General features: G+C 37.0%; 3 protein-coding genes across 4 annotated transcripts in view; 1 reads left to right on the top strand and 2 right to left on the bottom strand.

Annotated features, from left to right (window-relative positions):
* The window catches only part of LOC128027257 (B-cell receptor CD22), a 198,603-nt gene that overhangs the window by 114,403 nt on the left and 58,576 nt on the right, over positions 1 to 25,624 (top strand). The window lies entirely within an intron of this gene.
* LOC128025880 (B-cell receptor CD22-like) overlaps positions 7,377 to 25,624 on the bottom strand; it is an 84,012-nt gene continuing 65,764 nt past the window's right edge. Inside the window, exons 10-14 of the mRNA XM_052612502.1 lie at positions 9,962 to 10,006; positions 9,386 to 9,431; positions 9,105 to 9,182; positions 8,978 to 9,032; positions 7,377 to 8,831 (exon numbers count right to left, since the gene is read on the bottom strand). Of these exons, the coding sequence (XP_052468462.1) occupies positions 9,000 to 9,032; positions 9,105 to 9,182; positions 9,386 to 9,431; positions 9,962 to 10,006 (202 nt within the window). The 3' untranslated portion in view covers positions 7,377 to 8,831; positions 8,978 to 8,999. The remainder of the gene's footprint in view (positions 8,832 to 8,977; positions 9,033 to 9,104; positions 9,183 to 9,385; positions 9,432 to 9,961; positions 10,007 to 25,624) is intronic.
* LOC128026906 (GTPase IMAP family member 9) overlaps positions 23,866 to 25,624 on the bottom strand; it is a 53,848-nt gene continuing 52,089 nt past the window's right edge. For both annotated transcript variants that reach the window (XM_052614405.1, XM_052614296.1), the window contains exon 6: positions 23,866 to 25,488. In XM_052614405.1, coding sequence (XP_052470365.1) covers positions 24,692 to 25,488 — 797 coding nt within the window. In that variant the 3' untranslated portion in view covers positions 23,866 to 24,691. The remainder of the gene's footprint in view (positions 25,489 to 25,624) is intronic.

Genomic DNA, 25,624 nt, shown 5'->3' with positions numbered 1-25,624 from the left:
TCCACTATTACACCAGATCCACTTATGGACACTGAGACACTTTTTGGTGGGTCTAAAACAGTAAAAAAAAAAAAAAAAAAAACGTTTAAGAAAAATTTATCAGAAAGGGAAAAAAAGAAGACTAGAATTCAAGAGGCCAAAATAATTCAAAAGTGATGTATAACAAAACACAACATATAAAAAGCATAATAGGAAACATGCATTATATGAATAAATAAGTACATAAATAAATACAATAAAATAGAATAAGAATGAACTGACATCAAAACATAATCTGACATTAACCCTCTGGGTATGACAAATATGGAGGACCAAGAGTGCCACTTAAAAATACAAATTAAGAATCCATTTATTAATTTAATAATTCAAACTTAAAAATGTATGTAAATAAATCACTTTTTAAATGGACAAATGAATAGACATATTTAAAGATGTATTTAATGTCTAAAGGGTGGCAGTAGAACAGGGCACAGAATGCCTGAGGAGCATATCGCTGCAGCCTGCGGTGGACATCCAACCCGGCCCATATCCAATTGCGACGTCACAAACCACGTCCATTTCAAATATGTCACATTCTCATTCATTTTGAAGCAGGAAGTTTGTGTGTGTGTGTAAAGGGGCGGGGGGTGAGATGAATGTTTTTATGTTGGGGGGGGGGGGGTCTATCTATCCACACATGTATGTATGTATGCAGAGATGGGTAATCCAGGGGCCAAAAAGTCCTGCCATATTTTTGCTCCACCCATGAACTCAGCAGCTGATTTCATCAGAGGAGGAACCAAGTCATTCCTTTCAAGTCACAAACTAGTCTTGAGTCAAATCCCAAGTCCTCAAAGAGTTAAAGTTAATGAGATCATTAAGTGACTAATTAAATGAAGATTGTGCATTAGTGATGAACACCTGCTGTTAACAATCAACATCACTGAAGAAAAGAGAAACACAAGAACTACAACTGACTTTAACCACAGCCTTGTATGAAAACAACTGGGAGAAAAAAAACTTTGCCACCATAATTGTGGTGAGAATTTGCTTCAGTTGAGCTCTTGAGCCTTTAAGCTGTTTTTATAAATTTTCTTCTAAGCAATTGCATTATTGTTTTATGGCAAACACTTGTGCAATTCTGATACAAATCTTGATCTAGCAGTTAATGTATGCTTTTGATGACTGTATGCTCTTGATTAAATTTATTGATTGTACTTTTAAATAAAATAATTTCTGGCTTAGTGGTTAGAGAGGACTGTTGTCTGTTCACTGCTGTGTGTGTACTTTGGATGGGTTAAATGCAGAGTACGAATTCTGAGTTTGTGTCCCCATACTAAACTGTACTCCACTTTCACAAAAAAAAAAAAAAAAAGAGAAATCTCATTACGTAAATGCCACCATAATGCTTCAATATTAAGGAATAAAACAAAAAGCACATTGGGATTAGCCATTTAGCCATGACCATTTATCATATGATCCTCAACAGTGGTGAAAATAATTATTCATACTGCAGTGCATTATGGGAGTAATTCATGTATTTCAACATGAAGCATTTTGTTGATTGTCACCATTGTAGATATTCATATGCTGGTTCTTGATATTTGTGTGTGTCTAAAAAGCACTCTATTTCTATATGTGTTGCACAAATAAAAAATTCACTCTCTCCCTGTAAATATTAGAACAATGTTTTTTTGTGTGTGTGTGTGCTGTAGTTTCACTGGGATTATTCAAAACCTATACATGTGAAAAAACATTTTGATGTATTATTAAACCAGCTCATTGTGACAATAGTTTCTTCACATATCAAAGAACTCTTTTTTTTCCACAACATCACATACAGAGAGAGATCTGTCACAATAAGCTAAGGGTCAAGAACAAAACTAATTCAAACACTGATCTCCATGATGATGACATCATTTTAACCAATGAAAAAACAACATCTGATTATCTGTACTTCTCGATGACAGCAGGTGTTAATCATTAATGCACAATCATCATTTAATTAGTTACTTAATTATCTAATTAACTTGAACTCTTTGAGGACTTGACTCATTGACTCAAAAGTCAATTTACTCATTGAAATGTGTTTGTGCCTTTACCATAATTATAATCATCATCCATCAAAACTTTACACTGGTTTGCTGTATTCAGGACTAGTTCTGACTTAAGCAGTGGCTCATTAGGGACGATAAAATAATCATCTTTTTGGATTAGATTTGAGGACGCTGATTGGCAAAATTTTATGTCATGTATTGAATATGTTGATATTAGCAGTTGGCCAAACAGCTATTCTGTCACACCAGAGATATGTAGTCCTAAACTCTGTTGACTTTCCAAAGTCAACTATTAAGAGAAAACAGCATTCTGTACTCACAGGTGACATTGAGCTGAGCAGCAGGAGAGATGTAAGTGTGTCCATGTAGAGCACAGCTGTATCTGCCTGCATCCTCTCTTCTGACTGACTGCAGCAGGAGTTGATTGTTTCTGTCTCTTCTCTCAGTTAATGGCTGTGAGTTTCTGTACCAGATGAATGTTGCTCTGTCAGTCAGAGCGCAGCTGCTTTTACATGTCAGACTGACATTATGACCCTCTGTCACTCTCTCAGGAGCCTCCACCTGAAGATCTGAACACAACACACACATTATATCTAGTGCTGCTGTCATACACTGATTATTATTCAACATAATGCACAGAAGAAGAGCTCAGCCTCATGAAAGTCACCTGTGACAGTAAGAGTCACTCCTGGATCACCAGTCCATTTTCCATCAGGTTTATCAGTTGTGAATCTGAAACAGTACATGTGTTGGTCCTTCTGTGTCACATGACTCAGTCTGATGGTGCAGTTCTGCTTTTTGTCTCCCAGATACTGAAGCCTCTGACTGTATTCAGGATCCTTAGACAGATCTGGAGACTCTTCACCCTTTTCAGGGTTTTTGGTCCAGAACACTTTCTGAATCTTATATCTAGTAGGGTATGTATAAGTGCAGTTCATTATCACTGATGAGGTCTTTAGTGCACAGATGTGTGAAGGACTGTAACTCACACCCCAATCAGCAGAAACCACTGAAACACAGAATACATCATGAAGAAATTATGTTTTATCAGCTACAACAGAAAATTAACACATCATGATACTTTTAATTGAAAACAGCAACTAATTACAAGGAACTATAAGCAAATTTTCTCAGAATCTATTGAGTGATAAATGATGTGAAGTTCAACATCAGCTTTTATGAAGGGTGTTGCAGAAAAGCAGAAATAAAAGCACAGAGACAAATGAGTGAAAAGAGAACCAGGAAATCAGCTGTAAGTATTTAACACATTCACTTATGAGATCAAGAGCAGAAAAATATTTGAGTGTTACGCTGACTTTTTGTCCAATCAGATGCTCTGAACAATGAACACGTCCCTAAACCGCATGACACTGAGCAGCAAATAACAGAAGACTACTGAATATTTATAAAAGACACAAGGCCTAAACTTCATGTTTAAAAGGAAATACGTGACCCTTGACCACAAAACCAGTCTTAAGTCACTCGGTTATATTTGTAGCAATAGCCACAAAAAACATTGTATGGGTTAAAATGAACACATTTTCTTTTATGCTAAAAATCATTAGGATATTAAGTAAAGATCATGTTCCATGATACATATTTTGTAATTTTCCTACTGTTAATATATCAAAACTTATTTTTTTTCTTAGTAATATGCATTGCTAAGAATTCATTTGGACAACTTTAAAGGCGATTTCCTCAGTATTTAGATTTTTTTTATGCCCTCATATTACAGATATTCAAATATTTGTCTCTCAGCCAAATATTGTCCAATCTTAATAAACCATACATCAATGAAAAGTTTTTATTCAGCCTTCAGATGATGTACAAAAATCAATTTTGAACAATTCACTCTTTTGTGGTCGAGGGTCACATATGTGAATCCTTAAATAAAACCATCAGAGAGTTTGTAATGTGAATGTAACAGAGACTCACCGTGAATCATGAGCAGAAAGATCAGAGGAAGACGAGGAGCCATTCTGACCGACATCAGCGTCAAATATATCTATAATACAGCATTAATCAGCTCTTATACACTCATGAACAGTACATCTACATCTCCCTATTCTTAACATTTCTCACATTAAGACTCGTGTGTTATATGAGCAATAATCATCAGTTTTCATTGAAGTATGAGTGTGTTTGTCTTACCATGTTGAAGCTCATCAGGTCTGTCTTATCACGTGAACTTTATCTTTAGACTTGGTGTGGTTAACACTTTTTTTTGTTTTTTTGTTGCAGAAACATCAGTGTCCCTTCCTTAACAACAGAACAACATACTGGACTAAAACTACAGAAAAATAGTGCTTCGTTATCAGAAGCTGATAATATTGAGTATTTCGAGATCATGGTTTTTAATAGCAGGAATATAATGTGAAATAAGGCAGTGCTTGTATCCACCAATGAACATCACTTCAGCTGTTTTGTTCTGCTGCCTTAATCTGAATATTATGGTCTGGTTTCACAGGCTGGGTTTAGACTAAATCAGGATTAGGCCATAGTTCAATTAGGACATGTCTGAAACCATTTGATAAATGATCTGAGTGGGAATTATTTCTTCAGTTTAGATGGAGTAAGTGAAAGCATATCAAATAAGTCAGTCATGAAAATCATGCTTCACTAAATAAGTGTGAAAATTAAGACGAAAAATTATTAATGTTGCTCTAAACATTATAAAGATGTGAGTTTTGTGGCTTGATGTTCATGTCTATCAGCTCTGAGATCTTCTTTATTCTAATAAAGTCCTTTGACACATAACCCTCTATCATATCTACACACTATCTTCAGAGAAAAAAAGGTCAAAAATTTGCATGATCTGTTGATATGATGATGTTTGTCCAATCAGACGCTCTGAAGAGTGAGAAAGTCCCTCCCCTAAACCGCCTCACACTGATGAACAAGAAATCAGCAAATCATATGCAAGACTGTGATGTAACGAAGAACTACTGGATATTCATAAAATGGACACGCACAGTAACATCTCATCTTCCTTTTTCATCAGCACCACACAGAAACTACTCATAATCACTCATTATCAGGTCTTTGATAATACAATTTTGTCAGGAATTATGTGTTACATGAGCTTCATCTATAGAAATCAGTTTTCATTGAAGTATGAGTGTGTTTGTTTTTCTGTATTGAAGCATCAGATCAGCAGCAGCCACACATCTGACTCTTTTAATACAGTGTTTAACACTCTTTTAATTTGCAGACGTTGGATTTTGGTTGAAAATTAAAATCGGGTTGACGTCAAGATCCAACGTTGGGCAGATGCTGAATTTTGGCCGGAATAAACACCCCCCACCCTAAAAAACATAAAAAACTGTGAAATGCATGGCAGTACACGTATAACCAGCTTCACTTATTACTAACCAGTTTGACTTTATTTCTGTCAGATGTCTACAGAAGTTATTTTGAGAATTTACAGAGGTTTAGATGTTGATGTTTTATTTGAAAATGTTTGATCACCATTATAGTGATCAGTGTTTGCTTTAGTTGGGTAGTTTGACTCTTGGCTTAGTAAGTTTGTGGTTCCTGTAATAGAGTTTACTAAAACACATAATTTGTTATAAAAGGAGCCACAAACAAGAATAAGGTGATGTAGTTTTCATAATCGTGAAGAAAAATGATTGAGGAAAATTATTTTTATAGTCACTGACCCAAAGTGGTTATTTTTTATTAATGAACAATATTCAGCAATATGCTCGACAAACAAACCGTCACAGCAACCACAATAGCCAAAAGATATAATAAGTGTTAAGAGCCCAACTAATGGAAACACTAATCACTGTTATGGTGTTTAACTCTTATGCTGTTATGGAAATTAAACACATAAGAGTTAAACCCCTGTTAATTTTCAATAAGAGCTTTTGTAGACGTCTGACAGAAATAAAGTCAGTCTGGTTAGTAATAAGTGAAGCTGGTAATGTTGTTTGTGGAGTTGTTTAATCCTCCTCTGCTGAGATCTTGAGATATTTAATGTGCAGCCATGCATTTCACCCTTTGTTGCAGTGTGGTGCTTATTCCAACCAAAATACAACGTCTGTCTGATGTCGGAGTTTGACGTCAAACAAAGTTGGGTTTAGACGTCAACCCGACTTAAATTTTCAACCAAAATATGACGTCTTACTGACGTTGGATTAGTTGGAGTCCAACGTCTTCCTGACGTCACATTGATGTACTGTGCCTGCTGGGTGGTGTTTCTTTTTCTTCTTCACTTGTGTATTTTTGAACATTTTGTACAGAAGATGCATACTAGCACCCTCTACCATAAACCAATGAAAACACAGATTCAAGGAGTATAGCTCAAATATATTTAGACTTTTTGTAAGTATAAGTCAAGTAACGTAATTTTAATCGTAATTTTAAGTATATTTCTGAGAAGTACATGAAGAGCATTTCTGAGAAGTACATAAAATCTTAATCTTAAAGTATACTGAAGAAGTATACTAATAGCACACTTGAATAAACTTATTTTGCGTAAGGGCTGTACTTATTATCCTAATGATTTTTGGCATAAAATAAAATAATAATAATTTTAACCCATACAATGTTTTCGTGGCTATTGCTACATAAATTATATAACCCAGTGACTTAAGACTGGTTTGTGGTCCAGGGTCACATATTTCCTTTAAAACAGGAAGTTTAGATGAGAAACGGCAAAGGCCTTGTGTCTTTTATAAATATCCAGTAGTCTTCTGTTATTTGCTGCTCAGTGTCATGTGGTTTAGGGAGCATTTGATTGGACAAAAAGTCAGTGTAACACTTTTCGATTCTTGTTCTCAGAAGTAAATATGTTAAATACTTACAGCTGGTTCTCTTTTCACTCCTTTGTGCTTTTCTGCAACACCCTTCACAAAAACAGATGATCAGCTTCACATCATTTTTCACTCAATAAATTCTGAGAAAATTAGCTTATAGTTCCTTATAACAAGTTGCTCTTTTCATTTAAAAAGTATCATCATGTTCATTTTCTTTTGTAGCTGATAAAACATAATTTTCCTCCTGATGTATTCTGTGTTTCAGTGGTTTCTGCTGATTGGGGTGTGAGTTACAGTCCTTCACACATCTGTACACTAAAGAACTCATCAGTGATAATGAGCTGCACTTATACATAACCTACTGGATATAAGATTGAGAAAGTGTTCTGGACCAGAAACCCTGTAAAGGGTAAAGAGCCTCCAGATCTGTGTAAGGATCCTGAATACAATCAGAGGCTTCAGTATCTGGGAGACAAACAGCAGAACTGCACCATCAGACTGAGTCATGTGACACAGAAGAACCATCGTACACTGTAAAAAGTGATTCTCTATATTTATTCAATAAAATTGTGTCAAAAATTTACAAGCAATATTATTAATTAAATTTAACACATTTTAATTAAGTAGAATTAACCATTCAAAATGAGTAGAATAACATGAAAAAATAAGTACAATTTACACAAAAATATTGTTTTCATTGGATAAAAAAAAAAAAAAAAAAAAAAAAAAACACTTTTCTAAAGAATACTATGTTATGCATGCCAGGACAGTAGTTGGCGATCATCAAACACCCTTCGAAAACATTATATGCATGCACATGACATCAGCCTTTTAACAAATTTGCATTTTTGTTGCTTACATAGATATGATACAGGCATCATGTTCAAAAGGTTGTAAGGCCCCCAAAACAGAGTTATTGAAGACACCTAAAGTTCACGAACAGAATCACTGAAGGAAAAACTAATAATAAATTTGCTTACCATTGTAGTGGTCAGTGTTTGCTTTAGTTGAACTCTTGACCCTTAAAATTTTAAACAGATTTATTTTGGTTACTAGTTGTGATACAGCAGCTAGACAAGCCAAGAAGGAAATTAAACCAGATGGTGTTATTTGTTTTTGCATTATCATTTGATCTGGGTTTCTGAGTTGGGTGTGTCTGATCAATGACAGGTGTCTGTTGGTTATGCAATGTAAGTTTAGGTGTTTTTTTTCAGCATTATCTGAGCGATTCTTAGAAGTATCTCTGATCTAAACCTTGTTAAAAAAAAGCGTTTTTGTTTAGGCACACAGACATCAAGAATCAGCCTGAGAACCTCAACAATGATGACCATCAAAAAGCATGTTGCACTGCATTCTGGGTGCCACCAATCAAAACTCATTTATGGCTCCCATCATGCTTTGCGGCATGAATAAATTATGAGCAACAATTCAATAGTAGCTTCGTTTTTGTGATTCTTACAGTTCGTCTGAATATGCTGTTTGTCACCATTCTTGAGATTCATACACTGTAAAAAGTGATTCTCTATATTTATTCAAAAAAATTGTGTCAAAAATTTACAAGCAATGTTATTAATTACATTTAACACATTTTAATTAAGTAGAATTAAACATTCAAAATGAGTAGAATAACATGAATTAAGTAAAATTTACACAAAATATTGATTTCATTGGATAAAAAACAAACAAACAAAAAAACACTATATAAGTTACACAAACACAATGGACAGACAACTGAAGCTGATCATATTGAGACAAAAATATATATATATTTATATTGTCCATTGTGAAGGTGTGAAATTGAAATATTGAAGGCAAATATATTTTTAAAATGTTAAAACAGTGAGCTTACTTCATATTTATATTTCTATACAATAACATTTAATTTTACTGTTACATCATTCCTAAACTATAAAGAAATAAAAGGCTTCACCAACTATTCATTAATGACAGCTGTCAATCATATGTGGCTGCGCCCACATAGCTCAGGATTGGTTCCTCTCTGCTCCGCCTCTCACTGCATCATCTTCCTGTTGATCTGAAAAAAACAAGAAGAAGAAGAACGACTGACTGAAGTTCATCAACAACATTATAAACCTTCCACAAGCTTGATAAAACAATCAAACTAGAACTGAAGAGAGTTTTCTGGATTATCTTGAGAGGAGCTGCAGATCAGACACTTACTGATGGATTCTCATGTTTAGGATCAAGAGTCTTCAGGAGGTCTGGGACGAACGGTCTGTGAGGAAGAGAGCGAGAGATGGTCATGTGATCATCTGTGATGATGATCTGACTTTGACGTCTCACTTACTGTGAGTGTGTCGTAGAGGTCAGAGGTCGTGGACTTGAGCTCAAGAGCTGTATATGTGTCTTCACCGGGATCAGAGATCTACAGAGACAGAAGCAGATGAGTTCATGTTTAAAATCTGAAAGAGTAACTGCACTGAGTTTATTATTGAGAGGAACTGTTTACTGAATCCAGGACTATAGAATCAGGTGTCCTGTACTCTTCATATCTGTGTACGGCTCATACAGCAGCTGTGGGAAACATCTCTCATGCAGAAAAACACTGTAAATAACTGATCATCTCACCGCAGACTCCTTCATAGCTGATCTTCTGTTCATCCTTTTAGTAAGACTGTCAGAAGAAAGATGAATAAACAGCACATTTAAAGAGATTCATATAGATATTACATATCCTGATCTGCTGTGATGTTGGAGGACCTCGATCAGTGACTGAATGAACCTGTTTCTACAATAATGTTGTAGGAGACAAGTTATTGTTTATACTGAATTTATTTCACATATTTTAGATTGTGTTGTTTCATGTTGTCTTGTGTTTTTGTGGTTTAGGAGTCCTCTATAGGAGGTGATATATCAGAATATAATGGTGTTATGTCTGAGTGCCAGGAGTGTATTTACTGAAGAGGAAGAGGAGTGAAACACTGTCAGTGGTGTTTCCCGTGTGGTACACAAATAGTCTGTGTCATTACGGATGTTGTTTAGAAATGTTCATAGATTCATTTTAATAAACACAGCATTATGAAATCACACACATCCCTTAATGTCATAACGGTAGATTTTAACTGTTATACATGCATGTGTGGTAAACAAGTATATTTTAACCCTGAAAGCATTCAGCAGTTATTTGTGAAACCAGCGTCTTACCAAATGTACATCATGAAAGCACCGGATGCTCCACCGAGTAAAACACAGACAACAGCAGAAACAGAAACAGCTAGAGCTACTGACGAGAAACATCTGACTGCTGAAATACAGACAAACATACACACCATACTGTACATTTATCAGGACTAGATACCACAACATATACTGACAAATAATGAAGAAAGCAGGTTAAAAAATAGAATATGATTCATAAAACTCACACATGATGTTTAAAGTCACAGCATCAGAGTATTTCTCTCCATGTTCATTGATGGATCTACACTTGTATTCTCCACTGTGATCAGATCTGATCTTTGAGATGCTGTAGATTCTTCCAGATCCTATAAATGTTCCTCCTTTAAACCAGCTGATTTCTGCAGGAGGGTTTGAATCACTGCTGCAGATCAGAGTCACTGAATCTCCCTCCATTATTACAGATGGACTGATGGAGACTGAGACACTCCTGGGAGGATCTAAAACAGAAAAAAAAAAAAAAAAAAATCAAAACAAAGTTTTAACAAAGTTAATTTGAAATCACAGACTTTTAAATCCCATTTCACTCCAATATTTCACCACATCTAACAGTTATATATATACATCCCATACATATTAAGACTACACTGTAAAACTCGACAAGTAAACTTAACTCAAACCGTTTGAGTAAACAGATTGCCTTAAACCATTTAAGTTGAAAAAAACTAACAGTTATGAGTACTCTGAACTTAATTCAGTTGAGTTCACTGAAAGAAGATATACATTGCAATTAAGTAATTAACTGAGTGATAATTGTGAATTAGTGATGAACAGCTGCTGTTAACAAACAGAATCACTGAAGAAAAGAGAAAGGAGGTCTGAGATACAAGGTTTTCGAGTTACAACAAATATGCTTCAGAAACACATGGTTATAACAGCCAGAGAAAAGACTAAGACAGAAATCAAGGGTCAAGAGCCCAACTAAAGCAAACACTGATCTCTAACATGGTTACTTCAAATGAAACAATAAATCAACATCTAAACCTTAGTTCATTCTCAATAAGATCTTCTGTAGACGTCTGACAGAAATAAAGTCAGTCTGGTTATTAATAAGTGGAGCTGCTGATGCTGTTTGTGGGGTTGTTTAATCAGATCTTGAGAGATTTCATGTATTTTATTTCAGTTGATTTCATCTAAGTCTGTGTCTGAAGTCAGTTGTAGTAGTTCTTGTGTTTCTCTTTTCTTCAGTGATTCTGTTTGTTAACAGCAGCTGTTCATCACTAATTCTCAATCAGCACTTAGTTAATCACTTAATTACTTAAATGCAAAGTTTAAAAACTTTCATGATGTAAATCAAGGCAATCTATTTACTCAAACGGTTTAAGTTAAGTTACATGTTGGGTTTTACAGTGTTTTGAAGAACCTTTTAATACCACTTTATGTGAAATTTAAGACCAAACTTGTGATAAAAATACGTTGTACATATACATATATATATATATATATATATATATATATATATATATATATATATATATATATATATATATATATATTTAATGTGTTTTAATGTGTAAAGAAAACAGAGTACAATCTCTGTCAAAAAAGTTATTTATTATTATATACAGTGAAATTTTCATATCTTTCATGCCAAATTCTTACAATTAATCAATAAATTAATTATGTACTACAGCGCTGTTACCAATAAAGTTAAATATTTTACACAGCAAAATTACAGCTGCAGTAAATAATGTAATGAGATTAATATTTTAAATAACATTTGTAATATACAAATAAGAAATGTTAGGAAAATGCATACTTCTAAAGATGAGACTAAACAGTAAATCACTGATTCATTCAACCGCTTGTTCTGTGAGTTTCTTTATGTGTGTCACTCATTTCATTTGTAGAATTAATCTACAATGTAGAATTAATCTACATTCATCACAGACAGCGGGACTGAGACCAGAAATACACACTATCCATAATCTATCACTGTTTATAAATCAGAAGAATCATTCTCGTGTTTCGAAGCATCACTAGTTATTTTTTGTCACTTTAGTTTTAATCAGACTAGATACCACAAAATATACTGACAAATAAAGCAGGTGTGTGTGTTTAGAATATAGAATATGATTCATAAAACTCACACATGACATTTAAAGTCACAGCATCAGAGTATTTCTCTCCATGTTCATTGATGGATCTACACTTGTATTCTCCACTGTGATCAGATCTGATGTTTGAGATGCTGTAGATTCTTCCAGATCCTACAAATATTCCTCCTTTAAACCAGCTGATTTCTGCAGGAGGGTTTGAATCACTGCTGCAGATCAGAGTCACTGAATCTCCCTCCACTATCACAAAAGATGGACTGATGGAGACTGAAACACTCCTGGGTGGGTCTAAAAACAATTACAAAAATATTAGTTGACTTGACCTTTGAATACTCAGTCAGTAATGCAATCTAAAAATGATCCCAATAAATGTTTTTCAGTATAATGTTTAATAAACTCACACATGACATTTAAAGTCACAGCATCAGAGTATTTCTCTCCATGTTTATTTCTGGACTTGCACTTGTATTCTCCACTGTGATCAGAGCTGATGTTTGAGATGCTGTAGAATCTTCCAGATCCTACAAACATTCCTCCTTTAAACCAGCTGATTTCTGCAGGAGGGATTGAATCACTGCTGCAGTTCAGAGTCACTGAATCTCCCTCCAATACTACACCAGATCCACTGATGGACACTGAGACATCCCTGGGAGGGTCTAAAACAGAAAAATACAAAAACAAATTTGTCATTGCATAAGACCTATGAATAAGAGATTTCTGAATCTCCCTCCTTTATTTCTCCAGATGGACTGATGGAGGATCTACAGGTCTCTGGTGAAAGTATTCATGTGTTACATGCTAGCTTTATTATCTTTAAGCTCGTCTAGGGGAACTAGGCATAGCAGTAACAAAGTTTTGGAGAGAGAGAGAGAGCACAGGTCCTTCTTATCTCTAGTCCCAGTAACACATCCCAAAACTAGTAAACTTAGAAAAAGTATTTATTGAATCTAAAGAAAAAGGTTAAGAGGAAACAAACTTCAGGAGGGGGCAAAGGCCAACAAAACAAACAAAAAGGTTCCTAACTCAGTTTTAACCATAACTTACCTAAACATTGAAACAAAGAGTAAATAAATAACAAATAAATTTCCCTTTCTCCCTAACTACCCATAACCAGGAGAAAAGCAGATTCAAACAAAAATGGCACCCACCTCCCTACAGGTTTCCTTAAAAGAAAACCTTAAGTTCTAAACAAAACCATGCATCTCAAACTATATCTACAATTGCCCCAATAGTTAACAGATTTCCACAACATAAGATGACGCTATCTGGAACAAGGAGAAAAGAAATCCATGTGGCAAGTTGGCATCTGCAACCCTCTCTCTCCCTCTCGTTGTTGTGAGATGGTGCTGGCTTTATATGCTGACATTCTCCCGACTGCAGCCAATCAATGGAGCTGAGGTTAATGGGCAGCAAATCAACGACAGGTGATCCCAATCACCAGCATGAGCATGGTGGCAGTAGACATGAGGAGAAACAAAAACAGACCACAAAGCACATTAAATGATTACAAATAAAATAAGTCTTAGGACGCAACACCCCCAACATTAAATTTTTACAACCCAGAGATTGTAAAATAAACTACTCCTAGAACACCCATAGGAGTGCAATGCAAACCTGACTTGGTTAACCAACCCACTTAAGTCTCCACATCTGCAGTTCTAGAAAGTGCATCCGCCACCACATTGTCTTTTCCACGGATGTGTTGGAGGTTAAGGTTATACTCCTGGATAATTAAGGCCCAGCGCATCAAACGCTGATTGGAGTTGGACATGCGGGAGAGATCAGTGGGTCATGGTCAGTGTATACGTCAATAGGTATGGCACTACTTCCCAAATAAACCTCGAAATGCTGAAGAGCTAGAAGCAAAGCAAGGGCCTCTTTTTCAATTGTACTATAGCGTTGCTGGCATTTCGAGAACTTTTTGGAGAAGTAGCAGATAGGGTGGTCAATTCCATGGGAGTCCTCCTGCAGCAGAACTCCCCCAGCACCAGTACCACTGGCATCCACTTGGAGTTTGAAAGGCAGATCAAAGTTAGGGGCAGACAACACTGGAGCATAACAAAGAAGATCTTTTGCGGCCTTAAAAGCATGATCACACTCAGGGTTCCACTTAAAACTCTTTGTAGTACTGAGAAGGTCTGTGCGGGGTGACACGACAGTGGAGAAATTACAACAAAATCCCCGATAGTACCCACTCATACCCAAGAACCGGCGTAACTCACGCTTGTTACGGGGTGTAGGAAACTCAAGTATGGCAGCAACCTTGGCCTCAACAGGCTTGACACAACCCTGGCCAACTTGTTTCCCCAGATAGGTTACCACAGCTTTTCCGATCTCACATTTGGCAAGATTCAAGGTTAAGGAGGCAGCCGCCAGGCGACTGAATACTAACTTCAAAGTTTTGACGTGATCTTCCCAAGTTTTTGAATAGATGACCAAGTCATCCAAGTACGCATCGCAATTTGGCAATTTTGGCAGGAGCATTTCTCATACCGAAAGCTAACACCTCATATTGCAGGAAGTGTTCAGGCGTGACAAATGCAGAGATCTCAGATGCCCTTGAAGTTAGGGGGACTTGCCAATAACCCTTTAACAGGTCTAGTTTAGTGACAAACCTAGCAGAGCCTACCCTGTCAACACAGTCTTCCAGTCTAGGCAGAGGGAAATAATCAGGTTTCGTTAAGGAATTAACCTTACGATAGTCGGTACAGAAACGATAAGAGCCGTCAGATTTGGGCACTAACAAACAGGGCGAACTCCATGGACTTTGACTGTGCACTGCTATTCTATGCTGCAGCATGTACTCCACCTCAGATCTCATTATGTCACGCTTTTTAGGGTTTACTCTATAAGGATGTTGCTTAACTGGAAGAGATTCACACACAATATCATGTTTTAACATGGTTGTTCTACCGGGCACGTCAGAAAAGATTGAAGGATAGTCCTGAACCATTCGAATAATCTGCTCACTCTGTTCTTTTGTCAGGTGTACAAGAAAGCTCTGCAGGTCACTCAATATGGCAGAGTTTTGAAGCCGTTTAGCTACAACTTGCACATCCTTCCCAACAGGTTCATCCTCTGGAATCACACCAGCAGAAGCAACAGCCACAGATGGAACAAGGGAAGAAACACATTTCTCACCACGCACAATAAACTGCTTCAACATATTTATATGGCATACACGGGTCTTTCGCCTGCGGTCAGGAGTGTGAATGACATAATTGGTGTCACTGAGCTTCTCTTTGACTTCATAAGGACCCGAGAATTTAGCTTGGAACACAGAACCCGGATCAGGCAAGAGAACAAGAACACTATCACCCGGTTGAAAACTACGACTCATGCTTCTCTTATCGTAGTGGGTCTTCATTTTTGACTGGGCTATAACCAAGTGTTCTCGAGCAAGTTCGCAGGCCTTATGCAATCGCTCACGAACAGTGCTGACATAGTCAAGTACAGTCACAGGAGATGAAGCTTTAGCTAATAATTGCTCACTTAGCAACTTCAAAGGACCACGCACAGTGTGCCCAAAAACAAGGTCAGCGGGGCTAAACCCAATACTCTCTTGCTCTGCTTCACGGACAGCAAACAGAAGGTATGGAAGACCCTCAGCCCAATCCTTCCCACTGGCTAAGCAATAAGAGCGCAACATGGATTTAAGGGTTTGATGAAATCTTTCAAGTGCGCCCTGCGACTCAGGGTGGTACGCACTTGAGAGCTGATGTTTAATCCCCAATTCAGCAAGGGTCTGAGTGAATGCCTTTGATGTAAAGTTAGACCCTTGATCAGTTTGCACAACACGAGGCAAACCAAAGGTAGTGCAGAACTTCACCAACTCTTTAATTACCACTTGGGCTCTAATTGAACGTAAAGGTATCGCTTCTGGGAAACGTGTCGCGGTACACATGATGGTCAAAATGTATTCATGTCCTGACTTGGATTTTGGTACAGGACCAACACAATCGACAAGGAGTCGCTCAAAAGGTTCTCTCATAACTGGTATCGGCTGCAAAGGGGCAACTGGTATATTTATATTGGGCTTCCCAGCCAATTGGCATACAGGACACGATCTACAAAACTTAGACACATCTGATTTTAATCCAGGCCAATAAAAGTACCGGGAAACTCGACGAAAGGTTTTTGTGACACCCAAATGCCCTGATAGCACATGTTCATGACCCAGTTTTAACACCTGCTCTCGATAATCAGCTGGCAATACAATTTGGTTCGATTCATGTGAATCCTTGTGAGTTTCATGCCTCCACTTACGCATGAGCACTGTATCTTCAAAGAAATAAGCTACCTTAGCATTAGCCACTTGGCTCAGGGGGACAGCAGCTTCAATGCATTTCACTAATGAAAGGTCCAACTTCTGTGCAACAGCCAATTGTTCCCTACCAACTTTTAAAGGAACTGTAACTGCGTTCTCGGAAATAGGGCAAACTTCTGCCTCTACTACCTTGTTATCCTCCACAAGTTCATCATGCGACACCAAAAACGATTCAGAGAGATCCACCATGTCTCTGAATTTAACCGACTGGGCACGTGTCACAGCGCATGCAGGGAAAGCTGCAGGAAATTGACGGGCTAGGTCAGGTTGATCACACAATTTAGGGGTATGGACCACAATTGGTCGGGGAAAAACTTCGCCGCCAGCTAAGTCATTTCCTAGAATCACACCCACTCCCTCGACAGGTAACTGAGAACGTACACCAAGTTTTACAGTACCGGTTACAAGGTCTGATTTCAAGTAGACATTGTGAAGAGGAACATTTATACACTGCATTCCAATTCCACGTATAAGCACGTCTGTACCAGAATAAGTCTTGGTAGACCGGGGCAATAATTCTTCTAAGATAAATGACTGAACTGACCCAGTGTCTCGCAAAATGGTGACGGGTTTACACTCAGAGTCAACTGAGACAGACACTGAACCAGTCAGTAAGAAAGGTTGATAGGACAGAGCGGTCATATGGCTTTCCTCACATATGGGGTGTACGAGTGCAACACTTTTAGATTTGGAAGCGGAGTTCTTTTGCTTCCACGCCTTACAGTCAGAAATTAAATGACTGCTGTCGAGACAGTAAAAACAAACTCGTTTATCATTTGAAGCATTCCTACGGCGCGCACTTGATTGAGTCTCACCTTTGCCAATGCGTGAGAAAACACGTGTTGCTTCCCTATCAGATACTTCATAAGTGGATGGGGGCACATTAACACGACGTGCGGGGGAAAACACAGTCCGATGGGTCAACACAAACTCATCGGCAAAAACCGCGGCATCAAAAAGGTTTGCAACTTTCTGCTCATTTAAATGGACAACAACATTCTCTGGAATAGAACGTTTGAAGTCCTCCAGCAAGAGCAGCTCTTGAAGCTGATCAAGAGTCATGATCCCACTGGAAAGACACCATTTCTCGAAAAGGGTTTTCTTCTCCCTTGCGAACTCAACAAACGTCTGTTTGGCTGTTTTCAAATGTGACCTAAATTTTTGACGGTATGCCTCAGGCACTAACTCGAACGCTCGTAGAACGGCAGATTTCACTATATCATAATCAAGGGACTGATCTATTGGTAAAGCAGAGCAAACCTCTTGCGCTTTACCAGAAAGACTGCACTGCAATAGCAGAGCCCACACATCTTTCGGCCACCGCAATTTTGTAGCAATCCGTTCAAAAGCAACAAAATACGAATCCACTTCCGCTTCTCTAAATGGTGGTACAAGTTTAAGATACCTGCCAACATCAAAATCTGTCTCAGAAGTCGCATTATCCATAACTTGAGGTACAAAAACAGCAGGTGAAGCGACAGGCGATACAGCAGAAGGGAGTCTAGAGCGAGGCATAGGAATCGGTTTTTGATTTAACTCCTGAGCACGCAAATCTAATTGACGCATCTTAATGTCCCTTTCTGCTTGTGCCTCTATAGTACGAAGCCTGATCTTTTGCTCTTCACAATCCTGCCTTTTTATCTCAAGATCTAACTCCTTCAACTTGACAGCTAACATAGCTTCACTCAGAGACTCAGCTGCCAGCTGAGGAAAAACCTCACCTGACACAGCCTCTGCAGTGTTCCCAGGTTGTTCCTCAGTACTGACAGCAGAGTAATCTGGTAAAACTCCATCATCAACCAACTTTCCCCGCAAGCAATCTTTAATTACTTTTTTTGTACCCTGCCTTGGAACCTCAACATTAAAGAAGTCTGCAATCAACAGCAAATCTGCCCTTCTGCAGCCCTCAAAAACTTCTATGGTAGGAGAAAGAGTAAATGACAACAAATCAAATTCCATAATTCTCACTACCACAGGAGCCTTTCCTCACCAAAAAGAAAACAGCCAAACAGAAGGGGGAGAAAAAAAAACGAGCAGATACTTACAATACAACGCAGTACTCTCACATGAAAGGACGAGCCCCCACTTGTTACATGCTAGCTTTATTATCTTTAAGCTCGTCTAGGGGAACTAGGCATAGCAGTAACAAAGTTTTGGAGAGAGAGAAAGAGCACAGGTCCTTCTTATCTCTAGTCCCAGTAACACATCCCAAAACTAGTAAACTTAGAAAAAGTATTTATTGAATCTAAAGAAAAAGGTTAAGAGGAAACAAACTTCAGGAGGGGGCAAAGGCCAACAAAACAAACAAAAAGGTTCCTAACTCAGTTTTAACCATAACTTACCTAAACATTGAAACAAAGAGTAAATAAATAACAAATAAATTTCCCTTTCTCCCTAACTACCCATAACCAGGAGAAAAGCAGATTCAAACAAAAATGGCACCCACCTCCCTACAGGTTTCCTTAAAAGAAAACCTTAAGTTCTAAACAAAACCATGCATCTCAAATTATATCTACAATTGCCCCAATAGTTAACAGATTTCCACAACCTAAGATGACGCTATCTGGAACAAGGAGAAAAGAAGTCCATGTGGCAAGTTGGCATCTGCAACTGGGGGCTCGTCCGGGAATGCATTTACACATGGTATATTCTCTATTTATATACATTTTTATTCATTGACGAAACATTTCATTTGTAAACAGTTTCCTTCTCAACCTTAGACATTATATATATATTTTTTCATTTTTCTTTTAGAGACTGTTGAAAATGAAGGCCCAGTATTTAACAGTATTTTCTGATTGGATGTTAATGTGATTGACAGTTAGTTTGACCGTCCAGAAGAAAGACAACTTTTTAATTTCGTACAGGCCTGTCAAGAAAATAAATAGTGTTTGTTTATATCGTTTGCTTACACACTTAACACATATTTAACTATTTAATTAATTGTCCATCAGTTTGATTACATAAATAAATAAACTTAATGTGATTCATATGTGTCAGTCATAAGTAATTTAAACAGGTAATGATTGATACTTCACAAGTCCCCAGAGTTAACTAAACACTGCTCTGTGTTCATGTGTTTCCACAATACAGAGTATTAAAGTAACAAGTGTTTTCATGAAATAATTAAATGCTTTTAGAAAAAGGACAAGAGCTTCCACAAACTGTCCATTAATCAGAGATATGTAATCAGGACAACTTTCAAAGTAAAGGATTAAGATAAAACAGCATTCTGTACTCACAGGTGACAGTGAGCTGAGCAGCAGGAGAGATGTAAGTGTGTCCATGTAGAGCACAGCTGTATCTGCCTGCATCCTCTCTTCTGACTGACTGCAGCAGGAGTTGATTGTTTCTGTCTCTTCTCTCAGTTAATGGCTGTGAGTTTCTGTACCAGATGAATGTTGCTCTGTCAGTCAGAGTGCAGCTGCTTTTACATGTCAGACAGACATTATGACCCTCTGTCACTCTCTCAGGAGCCTCCACCTGAAGATCTGAACACAACACACACATTATATCTAGTGCTGCTGTCATACACTGATTATTATTCAACACAATGCACAGAAGAAGAGCTCAGCCTCATGAAAGTCACCTGTTACAGTGAGATTCACTCCTGGTTCACCAAGCCATTTTCCTTTTGTTTCATTAGTGAGAAATCTGAAACAGTACATGTGTTGGTCGTTCTGTGTCACATGACTCAGTCTGATGGCGCAGTTCTGCTGTTTGTCTCCCAGATACTGAAGCCTCTGACTGTATTCAGGATCCTTAGACAGATCTGGATAGTCTTCACCCTTTACAGGGTTTTTGGTCCAGAACACTTTCTCGATCTGATGTCCAGTAGGGTATGTATAAGTGCAGTTCATTATCACTGATGAGTTCATTAGTGCACAGATGTGTGAAGAACTGTAACTCACACCCCAACCAGCAGAAACCACTGAAACACAGAATACATCAGGAGGAAAATGATGTTTTATCGGTTACAACAGAAAATTAACACATCATGATACTTATTTACTGAAAAGAGCAACTCATTATAAGGAAATAAAAGCTAATCAGTTTGGAAACAAAAGCAAAGAGACAAAGGAGTCAAAAGAGAACCAGGAAATCATCTGTGAACAACACGCTACACTGTCAACTACTAAAAAACAAGATTAAGAAAATAAAAAAAATTATTTTGACATCAAAATATGGGTTTTAGTTCACATTTATCAGATCTGCTCATCTATGAGCTACTGAACTATTTAACATATTCACTTCTGAGATCATGAGCCAAAAATATTCTAAAGTTGCACTGACTTTTGGTCCAATCAGATGCTCTGAACAACAACACTTCATTAAATCACATGACACTGACCAGTGAATAACAGAAGACTACTAGATATTTATAAAAGTCCTGTGACATTTCTCACCTATACTTCCTGTTTAAAAGGACATATGTGAGAACAGGACAGAAGAAAGTGTTCATCAGCCGCTCATCGTGAGGTCTTAAATAAAACCATCAGAGAGTTTTTAATGTGAATGTAACAGAGACTCACCGTGAATCATGAGCAGAAAGATCAGAGGAAGACGAGGAGCCATTCTGACCAACATCAGCGTCAAATATATCTATAATACAGCATTAATCAGCTCTTATACACATGAACAGTACATCTACATCTCCATATTCTTAACATTTCTCACATTAAGACTCGTGTGTTATATGAGCAATAATCATCAGTTTTCATTGAAGTATGAGTGTGTTTGTCTTACCGTGTTGAAGCTCATCAGATCAGCAGCAGACACATGACTGTTTTAACACATGAACTTTAGATATGTGGCTTTGTGTAGTTAACACCTTTTTTTTTTTACACAGTTGCAGATATATCAGTGTTCCTCCCTCAACAAGAGAACAACATTACTGGACTTAATCTACAGAAAAACAGAGCTCTTTTTCTTTAAGTTAATTTAAATACATTTACTGAAGGTGTTTAGAGAACAAGATTGTGTTTGCAGACTTTCTGCTGGATATTTAACTTATTGGTTAAAATGATGTCACCATCATGGATATCAGTGTTTGGTTTAGTTGACCCTTGATTTGTTGGGTCAGATCTCTATCTGTAGCTCCTCATGTATTGCTGAGAAGAAAAGAGATCTGTGATATATGAAGAACATGTAGTCACACTGAGCTGGTTTACTTCTGTTTATATATATATAAAAGGTTTTTTCTCTCTTTTCACATGTTTAGGTTTTGAGTCTCAGTGAAATAATACCAGTGAAACTACAGCATACAAAAAAAAAAAAACATTATTCTAATATTTGTAGGGAGTGAATTTTAAAATTGGGTAACGCATATAGAAATTTGAACTCCATTGCTTGCTTTTTAGACACACACACAGAGATCAAGAACCAGCATATGATGCTCTACAACGGTGACAATCAACAAAATGCTTCATGTTGCAATACATTAAAGACTCCCATAATGCACTGCAGTATGAATTAATTATTTTCACCACTGTTGAGGATCATATGATAAATAGTCATGGCTAAATGACTAATCCCAAACTGTGTTTTTATTTTTCCTATAAATCTAAAGTGCACACACAGAGCAGTGAACAGACAACAGTCCTCTCTAATCACTAATACAGAAATTATTTTATTTAAAAGTAACATCAAGAAATTGAATCAAGAGCATACACTCATCAAAAGCATTAGTTAACTGCTAGATCAAGATTAAACAATAATGCAATTGCTGTGAAACAAATTTATAAAAACAGCTGAAAGGCTCAAGAGCTCAACTGAAGCAAATTCTCACCACAATTATGGTGGCACAGATTTTTTTTTTCTCCCAATTGATTTCATCCAAGGCTGTGGTTAGAGTCAGTTGTAGTTCTTGTGTTTCTCTTTTCTTCAGTGATGTTGATTGTTAACAGCAGGTGTTCATCACTAATGCACAATCATCATTTAATTAGTCTCTTAATGATCTCATTAACTTTAACTCTTTGAGGACTTGGGATTTGACTCAAGACTAGTTTGTGACTTGAAAGGAATGACTTGTTTCCTCCTCTGATGAAATCATCAATGCTTACTACAGTTTGTACTTTTGGATCATGGATATGGATTATGTTTAATATTTCTGGAGTACATTAATGTGTGTGTCTTCATTGAAGTATGAGTGTGTTTGTCTTACCGTGTTGAAGCTCATCAGATCAGCAGCAGACACATGACTGTTTTAACACATGAACTTTAGATATGTGGCTTTGTGTAGTTAACACTTTTTTTTTTTTTTTTACACAGTTGCAGATATATCAGTGTTCCTCCCTCAGCAAGAGAACAACATTACTGGACTTAATCTACAGAAAAACAGAGCTCTTTTTCTTTAAGTTAATTTAAATACATTTACTGAAGGTGTTTAGAGAACAAGATTGTGTTTGCAGATTTTCTGCTGGATATTTAACACATTAATATGTTGTAAAGAGTAAACTCTTTCCCTCTTTTGTAAGCCGCTCTCTGCTGGACGTCTGTGATTCACAGGAACAGGTTATCAAAGTATTTTGGGGTCAGGGACCAGAGGTGGGTAATCCAGGGGACAAAGAGTAAAAGTCCTGCCATATGTTTATTCCACCCATGAACTCAGCAGCTGATTTCACCAGAGGAGGAACCGAGTCATTACTTCCAAGACACAAACTAGTCTTGAGTCAAATCCCAAGTCATCAAAGAGTTAAAGTTAATGAGATCATTAAGAGACTAATTAATGGATGATTGTGCATTAGTGATGAACACCAGCTGTTATTGAGAACTACAGAGGATCAAATGCTGATGTTTTATTGGTTAAAACGATGTCACCATCATGGAGATCAGTGTTTGGTTTAGTTGTGTTCTTGACCCTTGATTTGTTGTGTCAGATCTCTCTGTAGCTTATGTGTTATTTTTCTGGATTCTGATTAAAGGTTAAAATAAATTATAACCAAAAAGCATGTCTAATTATTGAAAATCATACATAGTATGCAATTTAACTTCATATTTAAGGGACATATTTTAGGGTTTTAATTTTTTCTCAAATGAAGTGTTTTCTGTTTTAATTACATTTAAATAGTATAATTATATTAAATATTATAATACAAGTTTTAATAATCAAAAATGATTTTTGGTTTAAATCAAGGCAATCTGTTTACTCAAACGGTTTGAGTAAAGTTTACTTATCGGGTTTTATGATATATAAATTAAATTGTATAATTAAATTGTAATAATCTAAAAGCATTTTTTGTCAACTGAATTAATAAAAACTGTGACATTTATTATTTTAGTATTATACCATTTTCATATTTCATTCATATTTTATAATGTTTTGTTTCTTCGTCTGAAATTCTGTGTTCTGTCTGTTTTAATTTCTTTGGATTTATAATTTAAGACAAATGATGTGTTCATGTCATCATAAAGTTGAGATGACAGATGCTGAAAACAGTGAAAGTGTCGTAGATGAAAACACACATCTGACACAGAGATATGCAGGATTCATGTTTAAAAAGCTGTCTTTTGCAGTTTATTATTCACATTTGAGTACAAATAACAACTTTATAAATCACTAACATTTAACTAAAAATATAAAACTGAAAAACACATAAAGAGACCGAAAGGTTGAGGATCCAAACACAGAATATATTGAAGGGTTAATCCACAGAAGTAGTCCAAAAACAGACAAAGGTCATTCACAGACAGATAATGACAGGGTCCAGAACAACAGACTGATGATCAAAACCAGCATACGAGGCTTAGAAATGACATAATGAGACCTGCAAGACTTGGACAAGGCGTATGTGCAAAGGATTGTGGGGAATGAAGTCCATGACAGAGGAGCAACAGTTTGAATGGAGCTCCCTCTGGTGGCTATCAAGGGCACTCCAGCTGGTGTGCGTGACAATAGCACAGTGAAAACATAAATAAAAGATCAGATTTGAATTATATAAATAAAAACCACACCGAAAAACTTTAGACATATTAAACATAAGGTCAGGTTAATTTGGCCACTTACTAATAACTGCACATGTCATCTAACTCTAACACCTAACATTTTTGTCAGACTACTTTATATTACTTTAACTGTTGCTTCATTTAACTACTAAGAAACTAAAGTAGTTATATTTTCTGTTGTTTTTGTTTACCCATGTAACACTAACATTTAAGAATAAAAGGTATATCAGGCTGCTGTCACTTTAAGACCTAATGCACAGCTCCAGTACTGATGCTTATATCAGATCTGCACTCCGATGGCTATTATGAGAGAATTAGTGAAGTGCAGAATTCATTCAGTGGATGTTTTTTCAGTGGATTTGAAGAACTTTAATCCCTGCTATCCAGAATGTCACAACAAACAGATTTTTTGCCACATTTTCTCCAGACAAAGGCTCCAGCGGCTCCCACCGCAAACACAACTCCTGCAATGATTAGCGCTGGTGCTACGACTGGCTCTGCTAGCAAACCTGCTGTTATCAATCCTACACTTGCTGGTGCTGCTCCTGCTGTGACTTTATTTAGGGTTTTTTCTAGTTTTTCATTAAAGATCTTTTTTTGAATCATGTTTTTAAACATCTCATTTGTGTAGAACTTCCACTGGTTTCTCTCTGCAATGTTTTCGATCTTCTCCAGCAGCTCTGAGATCTGATTGTGATCATCTCTATTCTCGTTGTTGAATGAGTGAAATCTGCCACCGCAGCCTTGAACCAGCGACTGGAGAAGGCTTCTCTCTCTGATATATTCATCTAATGTTTTCCCCGTCAGATGATCGGCGTGAGTGAACAGAACGATGGTGTGACATAAAGCATCTTCTCCAATGTTCTTACGAATCCATCTCTCGGTGTTATTCTCCTCGTCTGTGAATCTCGTGTCCAGTTTGATCACCAGCAGAAACACATGAGGACCGGGAGCAGACATGAAGACAAACTTCTCGATTTCTTCCTTCATCTTCTCTTCTGGTGCATCAATCATTCCAGGAGTGTCAATTATTATCATCCTCTTTCCACACACGAAAGCTTCTAGCTCTCTGCTGTCAGATCTCCTTTGGCCCAGGAAGGTTTCTACCACGCTGGTCTTTCCTGATTTCGTTTTACCCAGCAGCACAAAGCGAGGTTTTTCAGCCCCTGTCAATCAGATTGTGAATTAACTGAGTGTTTAGGTTCAACACTATCAATTGGAAATGAAGTGACACAGGCACAGAGAACAGATTTTATTCACAAACATCAGTTTATGTCACGGTGGTATTATGTGTCAAAAGCA

The sequence above is a fragment of the Carassius gibelio genome, chromosome A1 (assembly GCF_023724105.1).
Source record: "Carassius gibelio isolate Cgi1373 ecotype wild population from Czech Republic chromosome A1, carGib1.2-hapl.c, whole genome shotgun sequence".
In the NCBI taxonomy this organism is placed as follows: Eukaryota; Metazoa; Chordata; class Actinopteri; order Cypriniformes; family Cyprinidae; genus Carassius; species Carassius gibelio.
This window is presented reverse-complemented; position numbering and strand designations above follow the sequence as displayed.